At 49.9% G+C, this 25,433-nt stretch overlaps 1 protein-coding gene and 1 long non-coding RNA gene across 8 annotated transcripts; one reads left to right on the forward strand and one right to left on the reverse strand.

Annotated features, from left to right (window-relative positions):
• The first annotated feature begins 133 nt into the window (after positions 1 to 133).
• IKZF4 (IKAROS family zinc finger 4) lies at positions 134 to 25,433 on the forward strand. 5 transcript variants are annotated; one of them, XM_074374669.1, is made up of 10 exons: positions 134 to 892; positions 8,211 to 8,262; positions 11,953 to 12,102; positions 13,852 to 13,945; positions 15,219 to 15,323; positions 16,316 to 16,576; positions 17,172 to 17,339; positions 20,255 to 20,404; positions 20,863 to 20,994; positions 21,600 to 25,433. In XM_074374669.1, exons 3-10 carry the CDS (start codon positions 12,016 to 12,018, stop codon positions 22,358 to 22,360), a joined length of 1,758 nt encoding a protein of 585 aa, XP_074230770.1. In that variant the 5' UTR covers positions 134 to 892; positions 8,211 to 8,262; positions 11,953 to 12,015; the 3' UTR covers positions 22,361 to 25,433. The 5 variants fall into 5 exon arrangements, with proteins under 5 accessions (XP_074230770.1, XP_074230772.1, XP_074230771.1 ...); XM_010963881.3 differs by lacking the exons at positions 134 to 892; positions 8,211 to 8,262 and adding an exon at positions 11,157 to 11,270; XM_074374671.1 differs by lacking the exons at positions 11,953 to 12,102; positions 13,852 to 13,945 and having other exon boundaries at positions 8,208 to 8,262.
• On the reverse strand, positions 2,977 to 12,097 carry LOC123619399 (uncharacterized). 3 transcript variants are annotated; one of them, XR_012510554.1, is made up of 4 exons: positions 11,903 to 12,097; positions 10,469 to 10,719; positions 4,332 to 6,026; positions 2,977 to 3,076 (listed from the first exon to the last, which is right to left on the reverse strand). It is a non-coding gene; the product is annotated as an uncharacterized LOC123619399 (long non-coding RNA). The 3 variants fall into 3 exon arrangements; XR_006727993.2 differs by lacking the exon at positions 2,977 to 3,076 and adding an exon at positions 11,128 to 11,212 and having other exon boundaries at positions 3,723 to 6,026; XR_006727992.2 differs by lacking the exon at positions 2,977 to 3,076 and having other exon boundaries at positions 3,723 to 6,026; positions 11,903 to 12,083.

The following is a 25,433-nucleotide window of genomic DNA, read 5'->3' on the forward strand; positions in this document are numbered from 1 at the left end:
GAAAAAGCAAAAAATAAAAAGTGACTTCTGGGACCTCTTGAGGCTAGAGTGAGCACGTTGCAGGAAGGAGATTCAGTGGTACTGGGATGTCTAGTGAGACAACCCAAACAAAAGGTGGAGGGGAGGGGAAAAGGAAGCAGTACAGGGAAATCAAGAAATGGGGTTTCTTTCTCTGATGTCTGTCGGCATCTGCAGGGCTGCTTAGGTGAATGACCTCAGGATATCCCCCCAAGAGGAAAATATTTTAAATTCGGCATCCTTAAGGTCCTCTTCCCCCTCCCCCGCAATCCCTACGCACTTGGCAGGAAAGGCAAAGAATGCTAAGAGGTTAAAATCAATATTGTCTTAGGACAGGCAGAGACAAAACTTGGCACTAAGAGCAGATGTGGTAGGACAAGTAGGGCGTCCAACGTGGCCTAGTTTGCAAATTAGATGGAGGTGAAGGGGCAGCGATTGTTACGCTCTGCCCGGGACCGCGCCTTTAGGACTCGAATTTTTCGGCGCTCGGCTACTCTCCCCTAGCTCTTCCATCTCTCCCCAGCAGTCTCCAGGGCTTGGGGGCGCTCGGTGTTCGGCCACGCCGCCTGTCGCCTGGTGGTGGGGCCGGAAGTTGTTCGCGGGAGGGGGGAAGGTTGTGATGGGGGGGGCTTATGGGGGGGGGGCCGTCCCTCCTCAGGTGAAGCCGCTGATGGAGATGGAGCCGCCGCCGCTGCTGAACGCCCGGATGCCGCCTCCGGCCCGGCTGCGGCCACCTCAGTGACCCCACTCCCCCCGCACTGGGCCGCCCGGGCCAGAGTGGGGGACCGCCGCCGCCCCGCCCCCCTCTCCCCCAATACCGCCCCCTCTCCCTCACCGCCCCCCCCAAGCCTGCGCGCGCGCGGAGCTGCCTCAGGTGAGTGAGGGGCGGGGCTTGGGCGAAGCGCGGGGGCGGGGCCTCTGTGGTCGGGGGCGGGGCCTGAGGGGCTTGGGAGTAAAGCGCGGGGAGACGTGGGCGGGGGCCAGTTGGGTAGAGGGTCGCTGGGTGGGCTGCGGCCCGAAGGAAGAAGCTGTCATGGGGGAGTTTGACGCGAGGCCACAGGGTTGAGAGGGAGGTAACAGAAACCAAGGCAACCTAAAAAGGCGGGAGACTGGTCAAGGCTGAGGACCGAGGACAGGCAGGAGCTGGCGTGCGCGAGGCTCCTCTCGGGGTACGACTTGGGTAGAACAGAGGAACAGGGCGGAGAAGGCATAATTAGACAGGGTACCTGGGCAGAGAAGCTAGAGACCGGGGATTTGGTAGAGAAGGTTAGAGTGAAAGACATAGGCCGAAGTGCGAAGATCTGGGAGGCAATGAGCCTAGTGGGAGAACCATGTAGTAGAGAACAAAGTCCGGAATGGAGTGAAAAGTGCTGTCTGGAGTACTGTGTAGGGTGAGAAGTCTGGGGAACCTGGGAAGGAAGAGATTCACTGCATAAGACCTCCAAGAAAGAAATGTAACAGAGAAAGTCCTGGGGCAGACAACCAGAGAGAACAAAAGACCTTGAGAAGCAGGTCTGAACTAAAACAGCCCTCCCTGTACCTCTTCACACAGACCCATTCCCAGTTATTTTCTTCCCCTTTATCTAATAGAATTGTAGTTCCTCACTACCTTTGATTTCTGTGCTTTTTTTTCCCCTCTCTAATTATGAATGGCCCTATCGGGTGACAGTGGAATATTTAATGGGAACATAGACCTAAATATGAGATGTTTAGGAAATATAGTACCCCATTTCCCCCTCCAAGGTCAAGAATTTACTAATTCTGCTTCCAGGAAGATTTGATGTATTACCAACCACATTGTGTCAAATTTTGCACACCTTCTTTCGCCTCAGTCCCTTCTCTTATAAGCAAAACTGTCTACTGTTGTGACTCTTACCCACCCCCACTTACATGTTTGATAGCTGCAGCTGTGCCCCAGTCTCCCCAGTATGAGCCCTCAAAGCATCAAGGGTGAGCTTGGTATATTTTTGACTTGCTCACAGGTCAGCTCTAAGCCTTCTAACATCATAGCCAAGCAGAAGACTCTGGAGGCCTGGCTGTTTTCCCTTACTGCTACTTGTTCACTTTGCCTATGTGAAGGTACATGTTCATATCCTTAGGAAGTATTAAAAACAGGTATCTCACTACCTAGAATATTTCCACTTAAAGATAACTAAAATTCTGAGGACAAGACGAGATAAAAGGCCAAATCAGACGCTGTTTGAAAGTATAGCATCTTGTTTGGTAGGGGTTGCTGGGAATTCCTCACCTCCTCATGGGTCTGCCAGTGGGTCCTTGAATCTTGCTTTGCAGTGTGCAGAGGACTTCAGCCTTCCCCACTAACAGCCTAATTCAGAGAATCCAGACAGCTCCGTGGGTCATGAGAACAGTCAAAAGAGTGGCTCCTTAGTTAAAAATAAAGTCTTAAAAGAAGAAAATAACCTTACTATGGGGAAGCAGGAGAGGTCTCTCTAGAGTAGGCCCCAGGACAGTGGGAGCTGTCCTCAATTTGGCAGCTTCAGAATCATATCTTGTCCTAATCAATAGATGCTGAGGTCTCAAGCACAAAGCATGTTTTCATTGCCCACTGAGTGCAGTTAGCTGAATTGTAGCTTCTGGGCGGTCCCCTTACTCTCAGTAGGTTAAGGGTAAATCATGTTTCAAGACTTGGCTCAGAAATAAGTCCTGACTTTTTTTCAGTAAAAATGCAACTGAAAATTTATTCCTTATTTCCTCTTAGTATATAGTCAGTACTTCCCAGCATGGGAGGAACATTATCCTATCTTTTATCCTACCTTCCCCACCCAACATCCACAAAGAAGTTATTTTCTCTCAGACTGGCCATCTCTTTTCTCAACACACACACAGAATAGTCAAGGAAAAATAAAGATAAGTTATTGTTGGACAGGTACTTCCAGCCTCATTTTACTCTGTAGGAACAAATAAGAGTGTGGGGCCCTGTGCATGTAGACAATGTCACAGGCAGAGGGACTCTCTTTGTTGGTCTCTTGACCCTGCTGGCAAAGGCTCTGAATTCCAAGCTCTTTTATTTGCCTCCTTTTCTCAGAAGTTGTGGATTCTGTATTGGGAACAGAGACAGGTTCAAGGTTTATCAGATGAAAGCACCTAAGAAAAGACAGTGCTGATGTGAATGGCCTGGTCCCCACCCTCTTGGGGGAGGTGGGGAGCATCAACCTTGTAGACTCTCTGGAATACTGCTGGTCTAATCCTTGAGCCAAGGAGCCCTGTTCCTACCTTAAAGAGATGTAGTGAGAGTCTAGGTTGACTTTTTCCTCAGGCCCATAATCTCTGAAAGCAGACATGGGAAGGAGAGGGTTCTTTCTTTTCCCATCATAAACCTGTATTTCTAGTTCAAGGATTTAAGTCACTGAGATGCAAACCCCAAAACTGTTCATTTCATTACTCAAGAAAGAGGGCAAGCAGAGTAGCCCCAAACCTTACAGTTGTGGCAAGATTTAACTTTGTGCTGTAGTAGAAAGAACCCGACTGGTTACCTGGGTGCTATTTGTCTTACTTCTATTGCTAACCAGATAGGGGACTCAGAGCTTAATTTCCTCTTCTGTTAAAACCAAGAGATTGGATGTCATCTCTCAACTCCATTCTAGCTCCAGGATTCCCTAGGTCCTGGAGTAGCCCTGCCCCAGACCCTCCACATGAAGAGAGGCTTACTGAATTGGATTGTCAGAGCAAGATTCCTTGTTAGCCGAGGAGCCTGAAAACATCTTTTTCTGGCCCAAACAACAGTGAGCTGCTTTGGTCAGCATGCATTAGGGACTTCTGGCCAGGACAGCCACCAAAAGCAGTTGTTCCTGTCTCTTCCACCTTTTTGCCACCCTACACCAACCAGAATAGTTAATTGAGACTTCCGTGTCATTTCAGACTTCACTTGAGAGAGCAAACCGTTTTGGGCATCACCTCAAATTGAACTGCCCTGCTCCACTTTCATGACCCCTGCCCAAACATGCAGCTGAACAGCGTGACTTTGTGGGGCCTTTCTATAGAAGCAGGGCTTATGTACTCAAGGGTATACCCAAAAGACTCAAAGTATCGTCTCATGCGCATCACACCTAGTGATTTAAACTGTTTCGTTTGGCCCTTTCCTTATTCCTTAAATCCTGAAGTGAGACATGGAGGGGTGAGATTGTTTCCCCTCCCACCCATAACCCTTAGCAGCATTCTCTCTCTTCCGCAGTCTGCATGGGGAGGACAGGGAAGCGCAAAGAACAAGAGAAAAGATGCATCCATCTGAGATCTAAAAGGAGAAATGAAGTGATACTTTCCCACTGCCCAGGTGTTGTGTTTCCCGCTCTTACCCCTTCTTGTTTTAGAGACTGGCCATTCCTAGGGAGATCTGGGAATTCATCCCCTCCGCTCTGCTCCCCAAGCACTTGGATAACGAAGCTGAGCTGTCTTAGTCTATGTTGTATGTAGGCAGAAGGTCACCATCTACAGCCTGGTGGAAAAAGGAGTCAGAGCTTTCTGCTGTACATACAGACACATGAGCTGAGAAAAGGTTGGTGGGTTTCCTTCAGAGGGCACTAGGTTGACCATCAAGGTCATTTCAGAGCTGCAAACTGCTCCATGTCAAGGTCTGGATCCTGGAAAGGGGCATGTAGTCAGGTTGCAGACAATGCCTAATTCTACCTCTTCCCTCAACCCTTTCCCCTCCCCAAATATGCAAAGTCCTGGTAGAACGCAGAGCCAGCTATGTGATTCCAGTGTATTTGCTCAGATTTCATTCAGTTCAGGAGGGCACAGACAGGAGAAGATGATGCTGTGGGTTTGGTCTACTTGTAGTATCTGAACTGCTCAGGTCCAGGAAGGTGGAAAGTTCTGTCTTATTAATAATCACTGGGCTCTGCCTTAGATCCCAGATCTTAAGAGGGGCCAGAGGAAAAAACTTCCACTTCTCCATGTTGCACTTTGGGAATAATAACCAAAAGGATGGCATGGACCCTTGCCCCTCTCTCCACTCCCACCCTCTTTCCCACCAATATCCTCCTCACTACTTTTCTACCTAGTATGCTACATGGTGGGAGGAGGGAGTGTTTTAAATTCTCATTTTGTAGTGTCACTGGATCAAACAGGATTCTTTGGAGGATTTGAAGAGTTTTAATTACTTGTGATGTCCATCTTATTTCAGGCTTTCAGGGCCACTACACAGAGAAAATTTAACGCTCTGATATTTTTGTTACCAATAGTTAGAGCTGGGGGAACGTTTTTGGGGAGATGGTGAGATGGAGGTGCTAGCTGATGCCTGACCTGCCCTTGGAAGTCAGACCTTGGATTGGTCTCCCCTGCTGCTTGTCAGGAAGCGTGGTAGGAAATCTGTCTAGAAGGGGTGCCCATTCCTGTTCAAATGTGATATCATGTTGATGGGAGAAAGCCAGGGCCATGGAGGACTCCTGTGATGGTGCAAAGTGCATTCAAAGGAACAGGGAAGAAAATCTTTGTCTCCAGAGTTACAATGACTAACCTTTCCTCCCTTCTTACAGAGCTACTTTCTTCTGAATTGGGAGACTGGCTGTCTCTAGTTGCTTTGTATTCAGCTCACTGAACTGAATTTACAGTACATATGTGCCGACCTCCGTCATTGAATGATGTCTATGTTGCTGTAAAGCCAGTTTCCTTTCAAGATCTTTGAGCCAAACCTGTCTTGTGAAACTAACTTCTCCGTCCTTATACCTCTTCCCCCTGTGGTGTGTCTCCAATTGGCACTGCCTAATCTGACCCAGTTCCTCTAAGGAGACACTAAGATCTGCCTGGCTGGCCAGGCAGGGAAGGAGGTGCTGTGAAGGGCAGGGAGTGGGAAGGTTGAGAGGGATGTGCTGCCTGGAGAGTTGAGCAGACAGTGAAGTACATCTCCTGATGTGCTTGTGGCTCTCAGAATACCAGGATCGGGAACAGCAGAACCTCGATCCCATCTCACTCCCAGGGGTCCCAGCGTGGCATTTAGACAGTTGGAGGCAGCTAAAGATGGTTTTTGCCCAAGCTGTGTCATGGGGCACCTGTTAAGAACAATTAAGAAGCAGAAGAGCTCAGTTTACTTCTAAGAACAAAGTCCAACTCAGAAAACAACTCCTTCAGACCCTTCTGGCAATTATTTTGGGGCCATTTGGGCAGGTGTCCAAGAATGAGATATACTTCCTAAGCCAGTACTAGCTGAATGCTATGCTTCAGCTGCTCTGCCCACCTAGTGCTTGTCTAGCTCCTGGTTCTCTCACACACACACACACACACACACTCTCTCTCTCTCTCTCTCTCTCTCTCACACACACACACACACACAATTGCATTAGCATATTTCTCCCCTTAGAGCCTGCTCAACTTGTTCTTCCTTTTCAAGTAACAGACCCCACTCCCACAGGGATCACACCAAAGGAAAATATGCAAACCAGGGAAATTGATGTTAGAACCAGGACAAGCAAGGAGATCCACGAAGGCCTTGAGTACCCTGGCTTTTGAAAGGAAGCAAGATGGTTTAATGGAAAGAGCACACCTCAGAGAGGCTGGAGACTTACTCTTTTCCTTGTTCCGATCTCACTGTGAGCCCTGAGACAAGTCCGTTAGCTGCCCTGAGCCTCAGGTTCTCCAAGCAGAAAACAGGGGAAATCCTGCTCACTCTTGCTTCACCTGCCTGGGGGCAGTGTGTGTGAGGGAAGTTACTTGTGGCATCTTGAGCTTTGCAAAATCCCAAAGGGCAATTATGGAGCTAATGACTCAGAAATGAAAGGGGCCCGTGGGTACCAGACTGCCTTCCCTCACATTTGCATCCCTGACCACCCGCAAGTTCTAAGGCTAGTTCCAGAGGCTCTGAGTTCACTAACCACTGTGGACTTGGGCTCTTCTCATCATTGCCCCTAAGGGAACCTTCAAGGAACCACTTATTCTTGTGGCTTGGTTTAACAGTCTGGTCCTAAGTCTCAGTCCATCCCAGGGAGGATGTCAAGAAAAGAGGAGCTGAAAATAAATTTAGAGAATTTTTTCTTCCACACCCAGGCTTCCTGGGTAAAGCTAGGAATCTCTCTAATGAAATCTAGGGAGAGCTGCTTTGCAAAGTGAAGCAAAGCCTGTGTCTTGGGCTTTCTCATGAGACTATTTACAGGAGTATGTCTCTCAGCACTAAACAAGAATGACTGGGGAGGAGAGACAGGGTAATAGATACTTTCCCTCTGGAGGGGGTGCCCTCCAGAACCCCCTACTCCCACTTTTCTCAATATAGTATTACAAGCAAACCAGATTTTCATCTGTTTGCTTCAATGAATCCTTTAGAGACCAAGAATCCTTGTGCAGCTCAGCCTGTTCCCTTGGCCCACCCTGGCTCCCCCAGATCTGCCCCTGGGGTATTTGTTTTTCATTAGATGATGGGTGAAAGCAATTTTGGATATATGTAAATTTCCACCAAATAGATTTTTTTTCTCCTCCCACAGGCCCCTAAGGAGATAATTCATTGCAACAAATTATCACTTTTAATTGTTCTCAGTTCTTGGTTGTTTAATACTCTACTGCCAATTACTGTTTGCCTTCCCTCAAATAGACTAGCCTGCATTTTAAATTCAGAGTCCCCCCACCACTCCACTTAAAAAAAAAAATCATAGCAAAGTAATTGACAAGAAGGTAAGGGAAGCCACTTAAAGGTTTAATTTATTACCCCTTCAGTAGAGGAGTCTTCACTGAACCTAAGGTGGGCTGCTCTTCTCCATCTTCTACTTTCCTGTCCCCTCCCATGCTCCCTCCACCCAAAAAATATCCCTTGAATGACTGAATCTAGCTTCTTCCTCTTATTACTACCCCATCCTTAACAAGGTTTAGAGCCTCTATGGGGCTGTTTCTTTGCCACCCGAGGGCTGGTCTGTAACCTGTCTCCATTCCTATTCCATCACCCCATCTACAGGAAGAGGGTCTACTCTCAAAACAACACAACCAGGGACCAGTCTGGAATAAGACAGTGTTTCTCCCCAAGAGACTGGGGAAGTCTGCAGAAGTTGGGGTTGGAGGAAACCCTGGGGTTTGCAAGTCAGTGTACATTGTCTTTCTCACCAGGACAAAGTATGAGGTTTTGATTCTTTAGGATAGGGTCAGAACACACGTAAGTGATCCTGTAGGGTTCTTGCTAACTCCAGAATGTTAGAGAGAAACCTCCTCGTTCCTCACGTCTGGCTTCTAATATCAGCTGTTTTCTCTTCCAGCAGAATCTCCCTAAGATGGACATAGAAGACTGCAATGGCCGCTCCTATATGTCTGGTATGCCCTCTTGTGCATTCTGTTTGTAAGGGGCTGGGAGCAGACACTCTCCTGTGGAGCAAAGTGGAGAGCCCCAGTCACAGAGCTGACACTCATGCTTGCTAGTGTGCATTTATTGTGGTCATTTTACATTCTGTAAACAGTGATTCTCTTCCCAGACTTCTTGAGGGATGGGGGAGGGGAAGGCAATAGGAAGGGAAGATGAGTGGAGACTATTAGAGAGAGAAGTGATTTGAAACAAAGAGATGGAAGGAAGATGTGTTTCCTTCTCCTGTGCCCTGAGGACACCAGCCAAACTTGACATTCTGTCCCAGCCAGGTAGAGAGTGGAGCAGGGTTTCAAATCTCAGAAGCCTGCAGGGGCCATGCGGGTATGTAGATGAATGAACTAGGCTCAGATAATGAGCAGAAGAGACCGATGGGGCTGTCATGAACTGAAGAGCACGTGTCCTAACCTACCTCAAGGAGCAGCAGCTCTGCAGTGTCCACCAGGCACTGCCATGTGGGAGTGTGTATCCAGTGTAGCCAAAACTTACAGTTTTTCAAAAGAAATCAGAAATTGAAATCTTATAGGAAATGCCACCCTTTAAAAATAATAACTCAATATTAAAAAAAAAAACCAAACATTCCATGGGACAAGCCAAACTGATCTATGGTCTGAATGAGTTCAGCCAATGGGCCAAGAGCTTACAACCATTAAAGCAGAGCTTCTCATTTCCCCCAGTCCTTTCCATGATCATAAGATGTTGTAGTTTTTTATACTGGCCAAATGCTCTTATTGAGGTGGAAGAGATCACTGCTTATAGTATGGATGGCTGTCAGGGATATGAAAGTAATCAGGATCCCCTCAGAGTTTAACAAGATGAAAAGAAATGAGGAACTTCATCTGGCCTCCCCTCTGAGGGTGGAGAAAAGGGCCTAAGACAGAGTTTGTCTCGAGGATGACAGGAATCATTTTTTGTACCGTTAGAATGCCAGGGCAGGAAATGATTTTAAGAGGTAAGGGAAGGGGGATGGGTATAGCTCAGAGGTAAATGCAAGCCTAGCTTGTGTGAGGTCCTGGGTTCAATCTCCAGTACCTCCATTAAAAATAAAAATAAAAATAAAATAATAATAATAATAATTAAATAAAGGCCCACCTTTGGGACCATGGACCCATAAACAAAGAAGAGGGAGGGTATAACTCAGTGGTAACACTCATACTTAGGATGCACGAGGTCCTGGGTTCAATCCCCAGTACCTCCATTTAAAACAATTAAAATAAATAAATAAACCTAACCCCCCCCCTCAAAAAACCCTAACATCTCTTAAAAAAAAAAAGAGGTGATGGAACCAGAATTGGATTTTGATGTGATGCTTTTCCCCATTAGTAATCCAAGCACCATTGTAGAAATGACCTATAGCTTATTTTTTTTTACCTTAAAGTGGGACCAATGCGTGAATTATGAGTATGCACTAAGGGAGATAGCAGGACAGGTCAGACGCACATATGAGAGTCATTGGCAACACCCGCATAATGTTAAGGAAGAAGTTGACTCTGACCCCTTTCTCATTTAAGGAAGAAAGGAGTTGGAATGGGTACAGGCAGACATTTGATCCCTGCCACATACTGGACAGAGTGACAGGGATCTAATGGACTGATTTAATTGAAAGAGACTTTATTGGAACTACAGTCATGGCCCTTCTGAGGAGCCAGCCAATCTTCCTAACTCCTGCTCAGTTGAGCCTATTCAGAGAACCACTGTTGAGCAACACCAGTTCTCAGGACCCTGCCTTGGTGCTGGGGATCACTCAGATGGAGAAAATCCGTCCCTGCCCTAAGGCAGGCAAATGAGAAACTAGGAAGGCAGCTGGGGAAATATCCCGTGGAGCTCTTTTCAGTCCTATCTCTGGAAAATGTTGGACATTAGACGAAAACTTCTGAGGGTGTTGGCTTTACTGTGCTATGAAACCAAACTCCCTGGCTTTCAGCAGGTTGGCATTTCCTAGGTAAGAAGAGTCTTCTGCACAGGATGGCTTTTGAATGAAAGAAAGCCAGAAACCCCTCATCTGTGTTTTGAGAATTCTAGACGTCAGCAGCTACCTGAGAGAGGGACAGGGAACAGTCAAGGTAGGGCTAACCCTCACTCTGAAAAGCAGCCCTGCAGGACTGAGCACGGCTGTGGTAGCCCACCTGAGGGGCACCTGAGTGCCCATGGCTGACCCACCTCTCCCGGATTGATTCGGAAGCAGCGGGAAAGGCGGCAGTGTACACCACTCCTGAAGCACGCAGCGGCCCCTTCAAGGTCATCACAGCTCTTCTGCCTCCACCCGCATCTGGTGGCCTTCCTTTGCCTGGCCCATGATGAAGCGGGTTATCTCTCCTGTTCTTCAGATAGATTTTCCCAACTCACAGAACCTAATTTGGAGTCCATGTTTTCTTCTTCTATCTCTTTCTAAAGGTACAGATCACTCCCTCCTGGGGAAGAGAGGGAAGAAAGGAGGAATCCATTAATTTGCCCCACAGAGGCTCTCCTCACCCCTATTCCCTGTCTTTCAAGTGAAACTGAGTTGCTCAAACCCAGCCCAGGCAACTAATTGACTGAGCATTGCTTGTCCCGAGTTTTCTGGGACTGAGATGTTTAAGGGAACCTTGGCCGAAAAGGATCCAGGGGTAGGCAGCCCAAAGTTTCACGGCCCCTCCCACCCCCAAATTCTTGGAGTCAGAAAATCTAGTCTTCCAAAGTAGGTCAGCACGTCAGTGAGCAGCTCCTCTGGAAGGGAAGGGAGCAGAGGCCTTGTCTTGATAGAGGGCGGATTCATCCAGGGCTGTCGGCTGCTGGGGCCCCAGGGGCACAGGAGGGGAGGGGAGGCGGGGAGGCTATACCAGTATTTTGCCTGGGATCTGAAAGGACTCAGGGCCACAGAGCAACACCAGCCGGAGATCTGGACTGTGCAGGGCCTTCTCCCTGCTGGGAACAGGGAGGCTGTCAGTCCCCAGATCTGGAGAGCGACCTCCCTCCTGGAGGAGTAAGGAGAGGAGGGAAAGGAGTGCCTGAGTTTGGTGGGGGAGGGGCTGTCTGCCGATCTGAGAGCCTTGAAGCTGCCCCGTGTCCTGGGCCCCATGACCTCTGAGGCCTTGGCTTTCCCCAGCTGGCAGAGGATTGGGCCTTCCCTGGGGGCCCCCTGTCTCCCCCCACCCCGCCGGCCCATCCATCTCTCTCTCTCTTGCACACACTCTTGTCTCTCTCAGGCATTTGTTGTGCGGTTCCTCTTTGTCTGCTGGGCACGAGGGCAACGGCGTCTGCCTCCCCCTCCCCGTGCACACCTCCCACCCCTAGCCCTTCACCGGCTTGGGAAAGGGATGCTGTAGCCTCACGCACCCCCGCCAGACACACATACACACTCTCTCCAGCCCCCTCCCCGGGCACATCCAGGCGTGAGCTGCTTGCGCTCTCCCTCTCTCTCTCCCTCTCTCTCTCCCTCTCCCTCTCTCTCCCTCTGTCTCTCTCTCTATCACACACACACACACACACACACACACACACACACACACACACACACACACACACACACACTCACTCACTCACTCACTCACTCACACACACATACACCCTGGGCTGAGCTCTTCTTGCTGGCTGCAGCCGTGGGCCCCTGCTCACCGTGCCGCTGCCGCTGCCTGCGAAATGACGGCGGTTCCCCTCACTTCCAGGAATCCACGCTTCCTGGAAGGTGAGTGGCTGGGCTCACCCCTGCCTGCCACCGAGACGCAGACATGCACACACCGCCCGCACTCCCTCGCCGTTTCCAAGGCGGCGGCCGCGTTCGCACCCCAGGGTCTCACCGGCAAGGGAAGGATAATGTAAGTTCAGGCAGAAGGTGGCTAGTGGAGGGGGGGAGGGGGGTGCTGGGGCTAGGGAACCAATTCAGTAACAACTCCCAAGCCTGAGGAGAGGGAGAGGATGGGGGCTGTGTGTGTGGCGGGGGAGGGGGCGTTCCTCCTCATACTTGCGGAGGATGGGAAAGGGTGTTTGGTGTTGCTAAGCAAAGACTGCGACTTGGACAGTGGGAGCTTGTGGTGACATCTTGATTAGGCCTTGGGGACAGATGTAGAGCTGCCTGGGGTGAAATGCCGAGACAGGCTGGGGTGGGAATGGGTAATAGAGAGAATCTACGTAAAGAGGAGCCCCGGCAGCAGATGCCTCAACCTGAAACAGAGATCTAAGGGGCCTCAGCCTCCTCCCCACAATAGAGCTGGGGATGGGCGTCTTTCTTTGCTCCTGTACCCCACTCTTCCCTGCTAGCAGGCTAGCATCCTGCCCCCCGGAGTCCATGGTCAAGAAAGGGAAAGCAGTTAGGATAAGGTCCCTGGCAGAGAAGTGTGAAGGCTCCGGACCTCATGGCTCTTCCCTAGAGGTGGCCACTCTTTGAAGGGATGGAGGAAGGGCAGCTGGAGCGAGGGCTCGGCTCCCTCAACATGGGAAACACATTTAGCATGTGGGACATTGCCCTGGTTCCTTTCTCTCCCTCCTGCTTTTCTGCCCTTTACCCACCTCCTGGTTTCTCTGATGTGAACCTCATGATTTGGCTTTGCCCTCCAGGGGTTCAGCCAATCTATGATGACTTTGACCAGGAAAATTTCTCTGAGACCTGAGAGCAGCCCTAATTCTTGGCTTTGACAGTCCGGGATTTCTTGGGAGTCCCAGGCATTTGAAATTCCCTCACTGGGGTTTCTGGGGCTGAGAGAGGAACTGCTGAACTTCCTAAATCTGACTCAAGTTCTTTTCACCGTCTGGCTAGAACTCAAAATCCCTGGAGCCCAAAAAGGCTTTCTGACCCCTGAAACTGATTCATTTTTCTGTATCAGCCCCATAAAAGTAGACTTGAGCCTGTTGTGCCTCTTACCTTTATCCTAGGAACGGCAACGGCATCAAAGAGCCCCTTGAACTACTGGCGTGACTCTGGAGGTACCTGCTCTTCCTCCTGTTCCCAGGCCTTAATAGGGAGAGCCACAAAGGATGTTTTCCCCTTAATGTCCCTAAATATCCCTTTAAGGATATTTTCTCCATATACCAAGCCCCAGGCCCCAAGAGGCAGCCTCAGCCTAGTAGGCTGGGACCAGCGAAGGATTTCCAGCAAGCTCACTCATCCTTTTAGGGTCAAGGACTCAGCGCCAGGGCCCCGAGCCCTGTTCTTCCCCCATTACTAACATCCAATGATTTAGGGCAAGTCAGCACTAAGGTTTGAAAAGGAATGAGAAGATACCCTTCCAGCCCTTCTAACCTTAGTAAACCCTACTCTTAGTTGAAAGGACTTATTTAAAACTGTGTCTGGGTCTACAAGTCTCAACCCTCAACTCTGAGATGTTCACTTCATGATATGTGTGTGGTCCTGATTTGGGTCAACTTTTTTTTAGATAACCATGGCTCATCTAAAGAGCCCCAGCTGGGGAACCTCAGTTTCAAGCCATAAGGTTTTTTTCTATAGATAGTGAACAAATTTCCTCAGGCTTTGACGGGATAGAATGGGGGAAATGGGACTTTTAGGAGAGGATATGAATGGGAAATGGTCCCAAAGTCCTGAGTGGTTGTTTTCTTCCCACTGACCAAAGCTGGAGAGGGATCCCTCAGGAGGGTGTGTTCCGGATTTCTTGCCTCAGGCCCAAGACTCCAACCATTTTATAATGGAATCTTTATTTTGTGAAAGTAAGTATGTGCATAGCCGGGAAATTGGGTAAAGTACTAATAGGTGGACTTCAGGGATGAATTTTAGGGTTTGTCTCTCTCAGCGTCTTCCACATTAGGCCTGTGTGCACATGTCTATGCATGTTCATGTTAGCAGATAACGTAGACGGCTATGGCCATGTCTATCCCGCAGGTATGTTCTCTCTGTGTGTATCTACATATGTGATATGTGTCTGTGTCTGTGTTTGTCCACACGTGTTTTATTTCACCCGTATATTTGTGCAGAAGACTGTGGGGAGGAGGGAAATTTTTTTAAAGACATGATTCGTATCTTCAGGTATGTTATCTGATTTTTTAAAACGTATATGACACTCTTAAAAAAGCATTTTTTACGAAGCAATTTGTCAACAAGTTAAAATGAATATGTGGAGAATTAACTGATGATTTCACTGTCAAGGGAACATCAAGTAGTAAATGTGTGATTGGAATCATATCAGATAGGAGGCTTTTTAGAGTAGCCACATTTTTGCTGATTTTAGAGAGTCGAATGGGCCCACCTCTCCCCTCCTGAAACAGTGACTCCCAATTGGCTGTACAGGTGATGTTAAGGACATGGGTACTTACTGTTTGTTGATCAGATCCAGGTTCTACCACTAGTAGCTGTGTGACTTCAGACAAGTAACATAACCTTTTTTGTGCCTCAGTTTCCTCATATGCAAAATTAAGATAATATTGGCACCTACTTCACAAAGTTCTTGTGAAGATTAAATGAGATAATTCGTTTAAAGTGCATAGAATGATGCCTCGCATGTAGTAAGCACTCAGTTAATGTTAGCTGCTGTCATTATGATTACTATTACTATCATTAGATTCAGGGACAATTCCAGCTGCCCTTCCTGCAGATCCTGAACCTGGTGTCAGGGGCACCGGAGAGGAAGAGTAGGGAGGAACGGCTGTCCTGAACCGCCTCCCTCCTGAGGCCCCCATTTTCCTCTCCACCCCGGCCCGCCCAGCCCCAGCCCTGCTTCCTGTGGACGTCAGGCAGTGATGCTCTTCCCCTCAGGCCTAGATAAAGGTAGGGTGGGCAAGGTGCGGCCACCGAGCTCGCGGAAGTCAGCACCGGGCACCCAGCCTGGCGAGGGCACAAGGTACGGTGCCCAGCATACAGCACTGCCTTGTACTAGGCTACAAGATCAATGTTCATGAAACTTAGCTGAATTTTGAAAAGATTAGGCGAGGGACAGTAAGTGGCTCCAGCTGCAGCTTCACCCTTGCTCTTGTTCTCTCCTCCAAGGTAGCGGGGACTCATCTCTGGAGAAGGAGTTCCTCGGGGCCCCAGTGGGGCCCTCAGTGAGCACCCCCAACAGCCAGCACTCTTCTCCCAGCCGCTCACTCAGTGGTAAGTGCAGCTCCTGCCCTCCTTTGGCTCCAGGCTCCCCGTCTGTGTCTGGCCCTCCGTTCGCCTTCCATGGCAGCCATTTGTTTCCCCAGCGCTGCCTCCTTCTGGGTTCCGGCTCAGAGTCTCTAACAGCACTGAGGAGCTCAGTGTCTAGGGTTCCCCCGACTTCTGAGAAGAGAGTGAACGGTCACTGCCTAGTGACCAGGGGGGGATTAAAAGATGCATGGGTGGGATTACGGTAAAGGCTCCAAAGAGAAATTCTGGAGCTGGACAAATGAGTAGATAGAAATGGCCGTGAGCTGGAGGTAGGTAGGAAATAGAGATGAGAAGGTTCTCATCAGTGCCCCCCAGTCTCCTGCCCAGACAGGGTCCCCATGACTGCCCCTCCTCAGCTGGCCCTGGATCTGTGACATTCTCTAAATGGTTGGAATAGCCAGGAATGTAGGTCAGAGCTAGAGCCAAAGCTTTCTCCTCAATGGCTCCTCCCTCCTCCATCCCCCTCTCCAGATTTTTACGGAGAGTAGAGATGTTCAGTCCTATGGGGGCGATAACGTGAGCCACGTCCGTCTTCCAGTTTTGCTCTCTCTTTAGCCCGCCATCTGCAGTCTTCCTAGGACCACTTTCCCGCCACTGTTACTTGCTGGCTTCCTGCTCAGGGCCAAGCCAGACGTCTTTCTTAATGACAAGAGAGGGGAGAAAAAGGCTCCCCTTATTCTCCTCCTCTCCCCAGTGGCTGAAGACATCCATGTACCCCAGGCTTTTTTCTCTCGAAGTCTATCTGCCTGGTTGGTGGGACAGGAGGAAAAGGTTGTTTCAGGTCCCAGTAGGACCCAGAGGTCACCACCTGGGATACTTAGGGTGTTGGCCTCTTCCAAAGCCTGAACGTCTCAGGGCTTGGAGATAGCGTTTTGGACTTCAGGAGTGCCATGCTGGCCCATGGGCAGGCTGCCCCCTCTGCCTATCCCTCTCCTAAACACCATCCCACCCTCCAGCCAACTCCATCAAGGTGGAGATGTACAGCGATGAGGAGTCGAGCAGACTGCTGGGGCCGGATGAGCGGCTCTTGGAAAAGGATGACAGTGTGATCGTGGAAGACTCATTGTCGGAGCCGCTGGGCTACTGTGATGGAAGCGGGCCAGAGCCTCACTCCCCTGGTGGCATCCGGCTGCCCAACGGCAAGCTCAAATGTGACGTCTGCGGCATGGTCTGCATCGGCCCCAACGTGCTCATGGTGCACAAGCGCAGCCACACGGGTGAGTCCACCAGGCTCCGGGAGGCACTCCAGGCGGGCTGGCGAGGCAGAGGCAGTGCTGGGAGGCCATGCTGCTGTGGGGCAGCCTCGGAAGGGGAAGGGTCTCTCCTCGCAGTTTCCAGCTGAAGGAAAAAGGAGGGGGGATGGAATTTGGGCTCCCTCAACACCTGTACTTCCCAGCACTTCCCTCTGCCATTGTTACAAAGAAAAGCTGATATTTGTCTCAGGAGGTGATGGAGAGGAAGGTGTGTAGCCTCAAGAGGGTCCTGGGTAGTGTTTGAGCCCTCCTGTCTCATGATTTAAAAAAAAAAATAAAAAAAGGAAACAGAAGCTTCTTCTTGGCTGCTCCGGATCTGGGGGCAGAGTGAGCCCCATGGGCCTCAGTTTTTGATGACAGTCTTTGGCCCAGTGTTCTAGGCCTGGTGTCCTGCTCCCTGCCACACACCTCTAGTCCACACCTTCCCGGGGTCAGACTGTTCCCACCTCCTGAATACCCTCCTGCCCCCAGGGCAGGGTGGAGCGGAGGGTGAAGGACTAGGTTCAGCCTTCAGAGTTGCTCACAGCCGGTTCTCTGGGATCTGTTCTTACACTCGCAGGGGAAAGACCCTTCCACTGCAACCAGTGCGGTGCCTCCTTCACCCAGAAGGGCAACCTGCTGCGCCACATCAAGCTGCACTCTGGGGAGAAGCCCTTCAAGTGTCCCTTCTGCAACTACGCCTGCCGTCGGCGTGATGCACTCACTGGCCACCTCCGCACACACTCAGGTCAGTGGCCTGTCCAGTCCACCCAGTGGATAGAGCTCGGCGACCTCTCCTGTGTTTGGGGAGTTACCGTGCCTGTCGCTGAGGAGGGGGGAGCACTCACAGAGCGGGGTAGCAGGGCCCCATGGGGAATTTAGGGGACTCTTTGATGGGGTATTTTACATCAGCCACGTTCCGTGACATGGACCAAAAGGAGCACAGGCACTGCTCTTGGCTCTCTACAGCCACCCTCCCTGACTTTGTTTTTAAAGTTCATGCTGATGTCAGAACCATCTGGGCCCCATCACCCCCTACCCCTGAGCGCCAGGGGAACCCCTCCTTCCACTCCCATGTGCTCCAGGCCCCACACCTGTCACCATCTTCACCTCCCCCCACAGCACCACAGGTCACGGGCAACCTCTGTCAGTCCTCCTCTTTATTTCCTGCTGATTCTTGTAAATATCCATGAGCCTCCCAAACTGGAAGAAGGGAGGCCTAGGAAAACTGTATCCCATTTCTGTTTCCCGTCCCAAGAGGTTGTCACCTCAGAGGCAAGAGCAAATCCAGAGGGTGCCTGAGGTCAGCGTTTGGGACAGTGCCAGGGAACTGGACTAACCAGGTTTCCTAGCCCCAGCCAAGGCGGCTTGAGTCAACATCTTTCTGAATCAGCTGGACAGATAGCACTTTTGAAGCTAAGTCTTACGCTTTCGGCTTAGACTTGAGAAGAGGCCAGGAGCTGAGCTGGCAGGAAGGAGGGAGCTCAAGATTGGGAAAAGGCCGGAAGAAGGGCAGAGGGGAAAGAATTAGTAGGGTCTGTCCTTGGAAACTTTCTTTGCTGTTTTTCTCTTTGCTTAAACTCTTCTGGGCCAGGATTTAAAGGGACAGAGCAATCACCTCCCCACCTTCTACTTTGCCCAGCCACCTACCTTGTTCTAGATTCTGTCACTTTGGGGCTGGGACCCCTTTATCTCTGTGTACGTGGAGAACGATCATTATTGATTCATGCCTTATAACCTACAAAGCATGTCACGCATGTCTCCTCCCTCAGGTGATCCTTATAACAATTCCAAGGTAATGTTGTTATCACAGAGCTATTCCGCAGCCTCGCTGGGCTCCCACTAATGTCAGGTGCCACGGTGTCATGCTCCTTCTCCTCAGAAAAGGGGCGGCTCCCCCTGCTGGTTTGGAACAAGGATGGCTTGGCCCCGAGAATTCCTACCAACAACAACTAGGCCAGCTGGGCGGATATTAGATGTTGTTCTGTACAAGATTAGTAGGGACAGAAGCGAGCACAGATACACTGTTGGGTCCCATCGCTGTGAGATGTTTTCTATCACAGTCCACACTGTAAGGAAAAAGAAGTCCCTCCCCTAGACAACAGGGTTTTTTTTGCTTTATTAATTAAATTAAACCTATTTCCCCAAGAGGCTTGGGAGGGTAGGGACCATGACATTCATCTCATCCCCTAAACACTCGTGTTTACGGAGTAAGAGCGAAATGGCAGATTGATTGAGTCAAGGCCCAGTTTAGGTGTTGTGGTGGGAGGTGACGGGGGGGGGGGTAGTAATTACCAGCCTCCTGGAGATACTTTCTCCTGTCTTCCTGCTCAATAGTACCAAGAAATGTTAAATATACAATACCTTGTTTCTCTACTCTCACAAATACGTCTCAAGTTGTCTTTAAAGGAAGTATTGATCTCGGTTTTCCTAACCTTTTTTTTCAGTGGAAACAAAAAAAAAGTTTTAATACATAATTTCTACTTCATTTCTTTTTTTCTTTGTGTATATATATATATTTTTTATTGGAGTATAATCAGTTTACAGTGTTGTGTCAATTTCTAGTATATAGCATAATGCTTCAGTCATACATGAACATACATATACTCGTTTTCAAATTCTTTTTCACTATAAGTTACTACAAGATATTGAATATAGTTCCCTGTGTTATACAGTATGAACTTGTTTATCTATTTTATATATAGTAGTGTGTATCTACAAATCTCGAACTCCCAATTTATCCCTTCCCACCCTCTTCCCCCACTGGTAACCATAAGTTTGTTTTCTATGTCTGTGAGTCTGTTTCTGTTTTATAAATAAGTTCGTTTGTCTTTTTTTTTTTTTTCAGATTCCACATATAAGTGATATCATATGTTATTTTTCAATCTGTTTCTGGCCAAAATCTTTATAACCTTTTCCTTATTTAAAAAAAAAAAAAGACCCCAAAGTTGGTGTTCTCTTCCTTTTACTCTTCTCCTTTACTTTCCTCTTGTTATTTTATTCTTTTTTGGTTTTTCTTCTTAGAATTTCTCTCAGTGGTGAGTTCTCTAGGGCTCTCTTGGTATCTCAGTATAGAGAGACAGAAAGAAAAATGAGCAGTACAACCAGGTCGGGGAGGCGGGTAAAAGTACAAGTAAAGGTCAATGAAAATTGCCCCTCCCCATATTGGCAGGTCTAAGGGCTCTTGTTTCTGTCACCCCAGCCCACCAATTTCCCCCAAACTGAAGCAGATAGTTCGTAAGCAAAAAAATCCCCTTGTCTGATAAACAGCACTTACACCCGCCTGCCACGTGGAAAGGTTAAACCACAGTCTGGGCCCCAGACTCTGAGATCCTGGGGTGGGGCCAGCCTGCCTGCCAGGGATGATCCCCTACAAAGTCCCTGGGTCCTCCCTTCCTCTCAGCAGCAACGTGGCCATCTTGAGGCCCACCAACTGTCCCTGGGGCCCCCTCTCCTCCCATAGCTACATGTTGTCCCTCTTCTCCAAGGGTTGGTCACCTATCCATGCCTGCGGCCGAAGCTGGAGAAAGAAAGACAAGCAGAAGAACTCAGCTGAGCAGCATCCCTTCGTCATGCCCATGTCCACTTGCTCCTGGGTGACTGTGTCGAGCCAGGGCTCAGGGGGAAGTACCTCTGATGCTCTTTCTCTCCTGTCTCCCCCAGTCTCCTCTCCCACGGTGGGCAAGCCCTACAAGTGTAACTACTGCGGCCGGAGCTACAAACAGCAGAGCACCCTGGAGGAGCACAAGGAGCGGTGCCACAACTACCTGCAGAGTCTCAGCACTGAAGCCCAAGCGCTGGCCGGCCAATCAGGTGAGGCTGCGGGAGGACCACAGGGCAGTGGAGGGCCAGGCTGGAGGGAGTGCGGGACACGGACGAGCCCAGCACCAACCCCAACAGCGAATGAGGTCTGTGGAACAGGGGACTGTCACTTCAGTAATTGTGCTGAGCGCCCCAGGGGGTGAAGAGCCCTGTGGTGGGCGCTGAGGGATGGTCAGAGGTAGAGGTGGATTTGCTCTATGTCCTCAGTCTAAAGGGAGAGAGAAAACATAAGCATAAAATCAAGGTCAGATGTACGTGATTGTCTCCAGTTACCTGAAACACACTGCGGTGAGGTCTAGATGGGGTGATGTGAGGCGAGCCACATTTCCCAGTCACTGGATGTGACCTCCCTCAGCTCCTGAGCTGCTGGTTTTCCCCCGGCAGAGGCTGCTGGGCCCGTGCTGCCCCTACTAAGCCGCTACTGTCTGTTCCCACCTCCCTCCCACTAGGTGATGAGATACGGGACCTGGAGATGGTGCCAGACTCCATGCTGCACTCATCCTCTGAGAGGCCAACTTTCATTGATCGTCTGGCCAACAGCCTCACGAAACGCAAGCGTTCCACCCCTCAGAAGTTCGTAGGTAAGAGTCCAGTTGGAAGGAGACGTCAGCTTTAAGCCACAGCTCACCTAAATCTGAGCTCCGGTGGCCATTAGACCAACTGGATCTGCAGATTTGCTTGAGGGAAAGAAAGCAGTCTGGTGGTCTCCTGTGCTCAGAATCCATCCCCAGAACAGGAGGGGAGCAAAGAGGGAAAATGTACCTCAGGAGGGTGGGAGAGGGTCAGTGTTGAAGCAGGGGTGCGGGGACTCGGCTCTTCCAGTTTTGGACACTAATAAAGACTTAAGTCTATGGGGGCCAAGAGAAGGGCCCTTAGAGTCAGAGACAGAAGGTGCATGTGTGGTCGCCTGGCCTCGCCCTTGTCGTTAGCTCCCTAAGGACCTGGAGCTTTGTAGAGAGTAATGAAGGGGGAATTAAGATTGATGAGCTGGGACTGAGTCCTTCTCTAAGATTATTGCCCAGGGTCGGGGAGCAGCCCCACAGAGGACCTGACCTCAAGGGAAGTAAATGAGGCATGGTAAATAAAGTCACAGTCATCCCCAGGGGGAAGAAACAAACAAAGAAGTAATCCTGAGGGGCTTAGGAATGATCCAAACCCAGCTCTGCTGAGACCCTCCTCTCCGCAGGCGAAAAGCAGATGCGATTCAGCCTCTCGGACCTCCCCTACGATGTGAACTCGGGCGGCTATGAGAAGGATGTGGAGTTGGTGGCACACCACGGCCTGGAGCCTGGCTTTGGAGGTTCTCTGGCCTTTGTAGGGGCAGAGCATCTGCGTCCCCTCCGCCTTCCACCTACCAATTGTATCTCGGAACTCACTCCCGTCATCAGCTCTGTCTACACTCAGATGCAGCCCCTCCCCAGTCGACTGGAGCTTCCAGGGTCCCGAGAAGCAGGTGAGGGACCCGAGGACCTGGCTGATGGGGGTCCCCTCCTCTACCGGGCCCGAGGCCCCCTGACTGACCCTGGGGCATCCCCCAGCAATGGCTGCCAGGACTCCACAGATACAGAGAGCAACCATGAAGATCGGGTTGGGGGGGTGGTATCCCTCCCTCAGGGTCCCCCACCCCAGCCACCGCCCACCATTGTGGTGGGCCGGCCCAGTCCCGCCTACGCCAAAGAGGACCCCAAGCCACAGGAGGGGTTACTGCGGGGCACCCCAGGCCCCTCCAAGGAAGTGCTTCGGGTGGTGGGTGAGAGCGGAGAGCCAGTGAAGGCCTTCAAATGTGAGCACTGCCGCATCCTCTTCCTGGACCATGTCATGTTCACCATCCACATGGGCTGCCATGGCTTCAGAGACCCTTTTGAGTGCAACATCTGTGGTTACCACAGCCAGGACCGGTACGAATTCTCTTCCCACATCGTCCGGGGGGAGCACAAGGTGGGCTAGCGACCTACTGCCCCCGCCCCACTCAGCCCACCACTCCACTGCCCGAGCTGCAGGAGTCTAGCCCTGTCCCCACCACATCCCAAGCTGTTTGGTTGTGTAGCCCTCACCACTGGCTACAGGACGTCACACTTGACCCTGATCCCTCCCCACTACGCTCCTCCTCTCCCTGACTGATCTAAGCGTTGTGATGAAATAGGTCTTTTGCTTATTTTTCTACTTTTTCTCTTCTCCTCTCATCCCACCATCTCACTGAGTTATTTATTAATATAATTTGTTGATTTTTCTCTTGCTTTTTTTTTCTTTTTTTTTTTTTTACCTTATAGTGGTTACTTACCACTTACTACTCCCCAACCCTCCTGCCCACCGTCCCCTTCCACTTTAGGCCTCATTTTTCTCTTGGATCCAGCTTCCTCCAGCAGCCCCAGGGGTAGGAGGCTCCTCTCAGTGCTAAGAGACCTTGAGCTTCTTGAGTTAAGTCCTCACCTTTTACATTATCCGATTCTTCAGTTTTGATGCTGGTAGCTCCCTCTGGCCCTACCTTAGCTCTGTGGCATTATATCTCCTCTCTGGGACCCTTCAAACTGGTACTTCATACCTCTCGTGCCCTCTCACTTTAGGCAGCTTGCACTATTTCTGAACGAATGAAGAAATCCCTCACTTGGAAGTAGGAGGGGCTGGAGAAAATCTCCCCAGGCACCGTGGGACCTAGGGTCCTGTTGACAGACCCCTGGTAATATGAGTTCCCCAAAGCCTGTATTCGGGATCTGTCTTCTCTCCTCAGACAACCCCCAGCGCTGCTCTACTCTCTTCAGCCTGCCAGTCTACTCTGGTGGTTTTTCTCTCTTTGGAATGCCCCAATTTTATATTCTCAGGGGCCAAGGCTAGGTCAGCAATCCTGTCTCTGACACATTGGGAGCCACAGGTGCCTAACTGGGAACCAGGGAAGGGGGTGGGTCAAAATCTTTCTCTTTCTCTTCCACCTCTCAACTTTCTTCACTCTAGTGACCTTCCTGGGCTCTCAGGGGCTCCGGGTGTCCCTGTCCTCTGAGAAGCTGGTGGGTTGCTGCCTGATGACAAGGGGGTAGTATCCTCAGCCCCCCAGTCATGCTGCCTTCTTCTCCCCCTGGTAGGATTCACCCTCTCATTCCCGGGCTCCTGGCCCTGTTCTTAGGATCAGTGGCAGGGAGAAAAGGATGTGTCTTTTCTCTCTTCTAATTTTCAGTGTAACCAAAAATTATCCCAGGATAAACAAGGGCACGTGGCCCTCACCCCATTCCACTCCTGTCCCAGCAAGAATGGGATGGGTGCAACTGAATTGGGGGCCTTCCTTTACTGCCCCCTCTACAGTCAGCTCCCAGACGTAGGGCAGGAGGGGGGCACTCTCCTGGCTGCTGCAGAGACCCCTGGCTATTTGGGTCACCTAGAGAAAGGGGCAGGAGGAGATACAGCTCCATTGCAAGTGGAGGTCTCTTTCTACAAGAGTTCCCTGCCCAAGGCCACAGCCATCCCATTCTCTGCTTCCTTGAGATTCAAACCAAAGCCTGTTTTTCTATATTTAAAGAAAAAAAAAGTAAAAACCAAACACAACACCTCACAAGTTGTAACACTTGGTCCTTCTCTCTCTCTCTCCCTCTCTCCTTCTCTCTTCCCTTCCATCTTTCTTTCCACATGTCCTTTCCTTATTGGCTCTTTTGCCTCCTACTTTTCTCACTCCCTATCAGGGATAATTTAGGGGGATGGTAAAGGGTTGGCTAAGGAACAGACCCTGGGATTGGGGCTCTTAAGGGCTCTAAGAGAGTCTACCTTACCCTCTTCTGGGAAAGGTGACCCTAAAAACCTTCTCTTCTTCCTCCTTTTCTCCCCCATTATGCGGTCTCCCCAGGAGAACCAGATTGCCAGGGAGGGGCACTGTGGGTTGGTTGTTCCTCCTTGACAATGTAGCAATAAACAGATGCTGCCAAGGGCAGAGGATGGGGGAGTCCGCTGGGAGGAGAGTGGTCTCCGGGGAAGGGGAGAGTCTCCAGAGCACCCCAGCGAACTGGCTCCTTGTTTCAGAATGGCAGCAGAGCTGAGATTAGTATCTGGGGTTCCCCTCAACTGTTCTGGTTATTGAGCCCCTTCCCGACTGACGTGCCCCCACCACCTCTTCTACGTCTGCTGTGTATTTGGTGGCACCTCATTAGGACTATTCCCTCCTGGGGCATCAGAGCCTTAGGGTGCCCCGCCCCCTCCCCAGTCAGTTTTGGCACCTGTAGCCTCCTGGAACATGAAGGACTATGCTCTGAGGCCATACTCTGAGCCCATGAGAGCAGAGACTGGAAGGGCAAGCCCAGGTGCTAAGGAGGGGAGAGAAGGGCACTCTGTCTCTCTCCAGACCATCACTGCACTTTAACCAGGGTCTTAGGTACAAAATCCTACTTTCCAGAGCCTTCCAGCTCTGGAACTTCAAACATCCTCATGCTCTCTCCCAGCCCTTTTTGCATAAAAAAAAAAGTAAATAAAAAAAAAAATACGTTGAAACCCACATGGAGAAAAGAGGTGTTTTTCTTTTATACTGATATTTAAAATCAACACCACACAAGAAAATTTCTAAATAGACGCTTTTCCAGACCTTTGTTTTTTCTTGTCAGTATCCAAGCTGCAGATGGGATTTTGTAATACTTCTGGCAGCTTCTTTCCTTGTGTACATAATATATATATAATATATATATATATATTATATATATTTTTAATCAGAAGTTATGAAGAACAAAAAGAAAAACTAAAACAGAAGCAAGTGCAATACCACCTCTTCTCTCTCCCAGGGTTTCATTTGTAGCCTATGCTTGGTGTCTCCTTGGATTTACCCCTTCACCTCTTCCTCTGGTTCCCCTCTCCTCCTCTTTTTTTTTTTTTTTTTAAGAGTTTTTCTCCTTTCTCAAGAGGAGTTAAACTAGCTTTTGAGACTTATTGCAAAGCATTTTGTATATGTAATATATTGTAAGTAAATATTTGTGTAACGGAGATATACTACTGTAAGTTTTGTACTGTACTGGCTGAAGGTCTGTTATAAATAAACATGAGTAATTTAACA

The sequence above is a fragment of the Camelus bactrianus genome, chromosome 12 (genome assembly GCF_048773025.1).
Source record: "Camelus bactrianus isolate YW-2024 breed Bactrian camel chromosome 12, ASM4877302v1, whole genome shotgun sequence".
NCBI lineage: Eukaryota > Metazoa > Chordata > Mammalia > Artiodactyla > Camelidae > Camelus > Camelus bactrianus.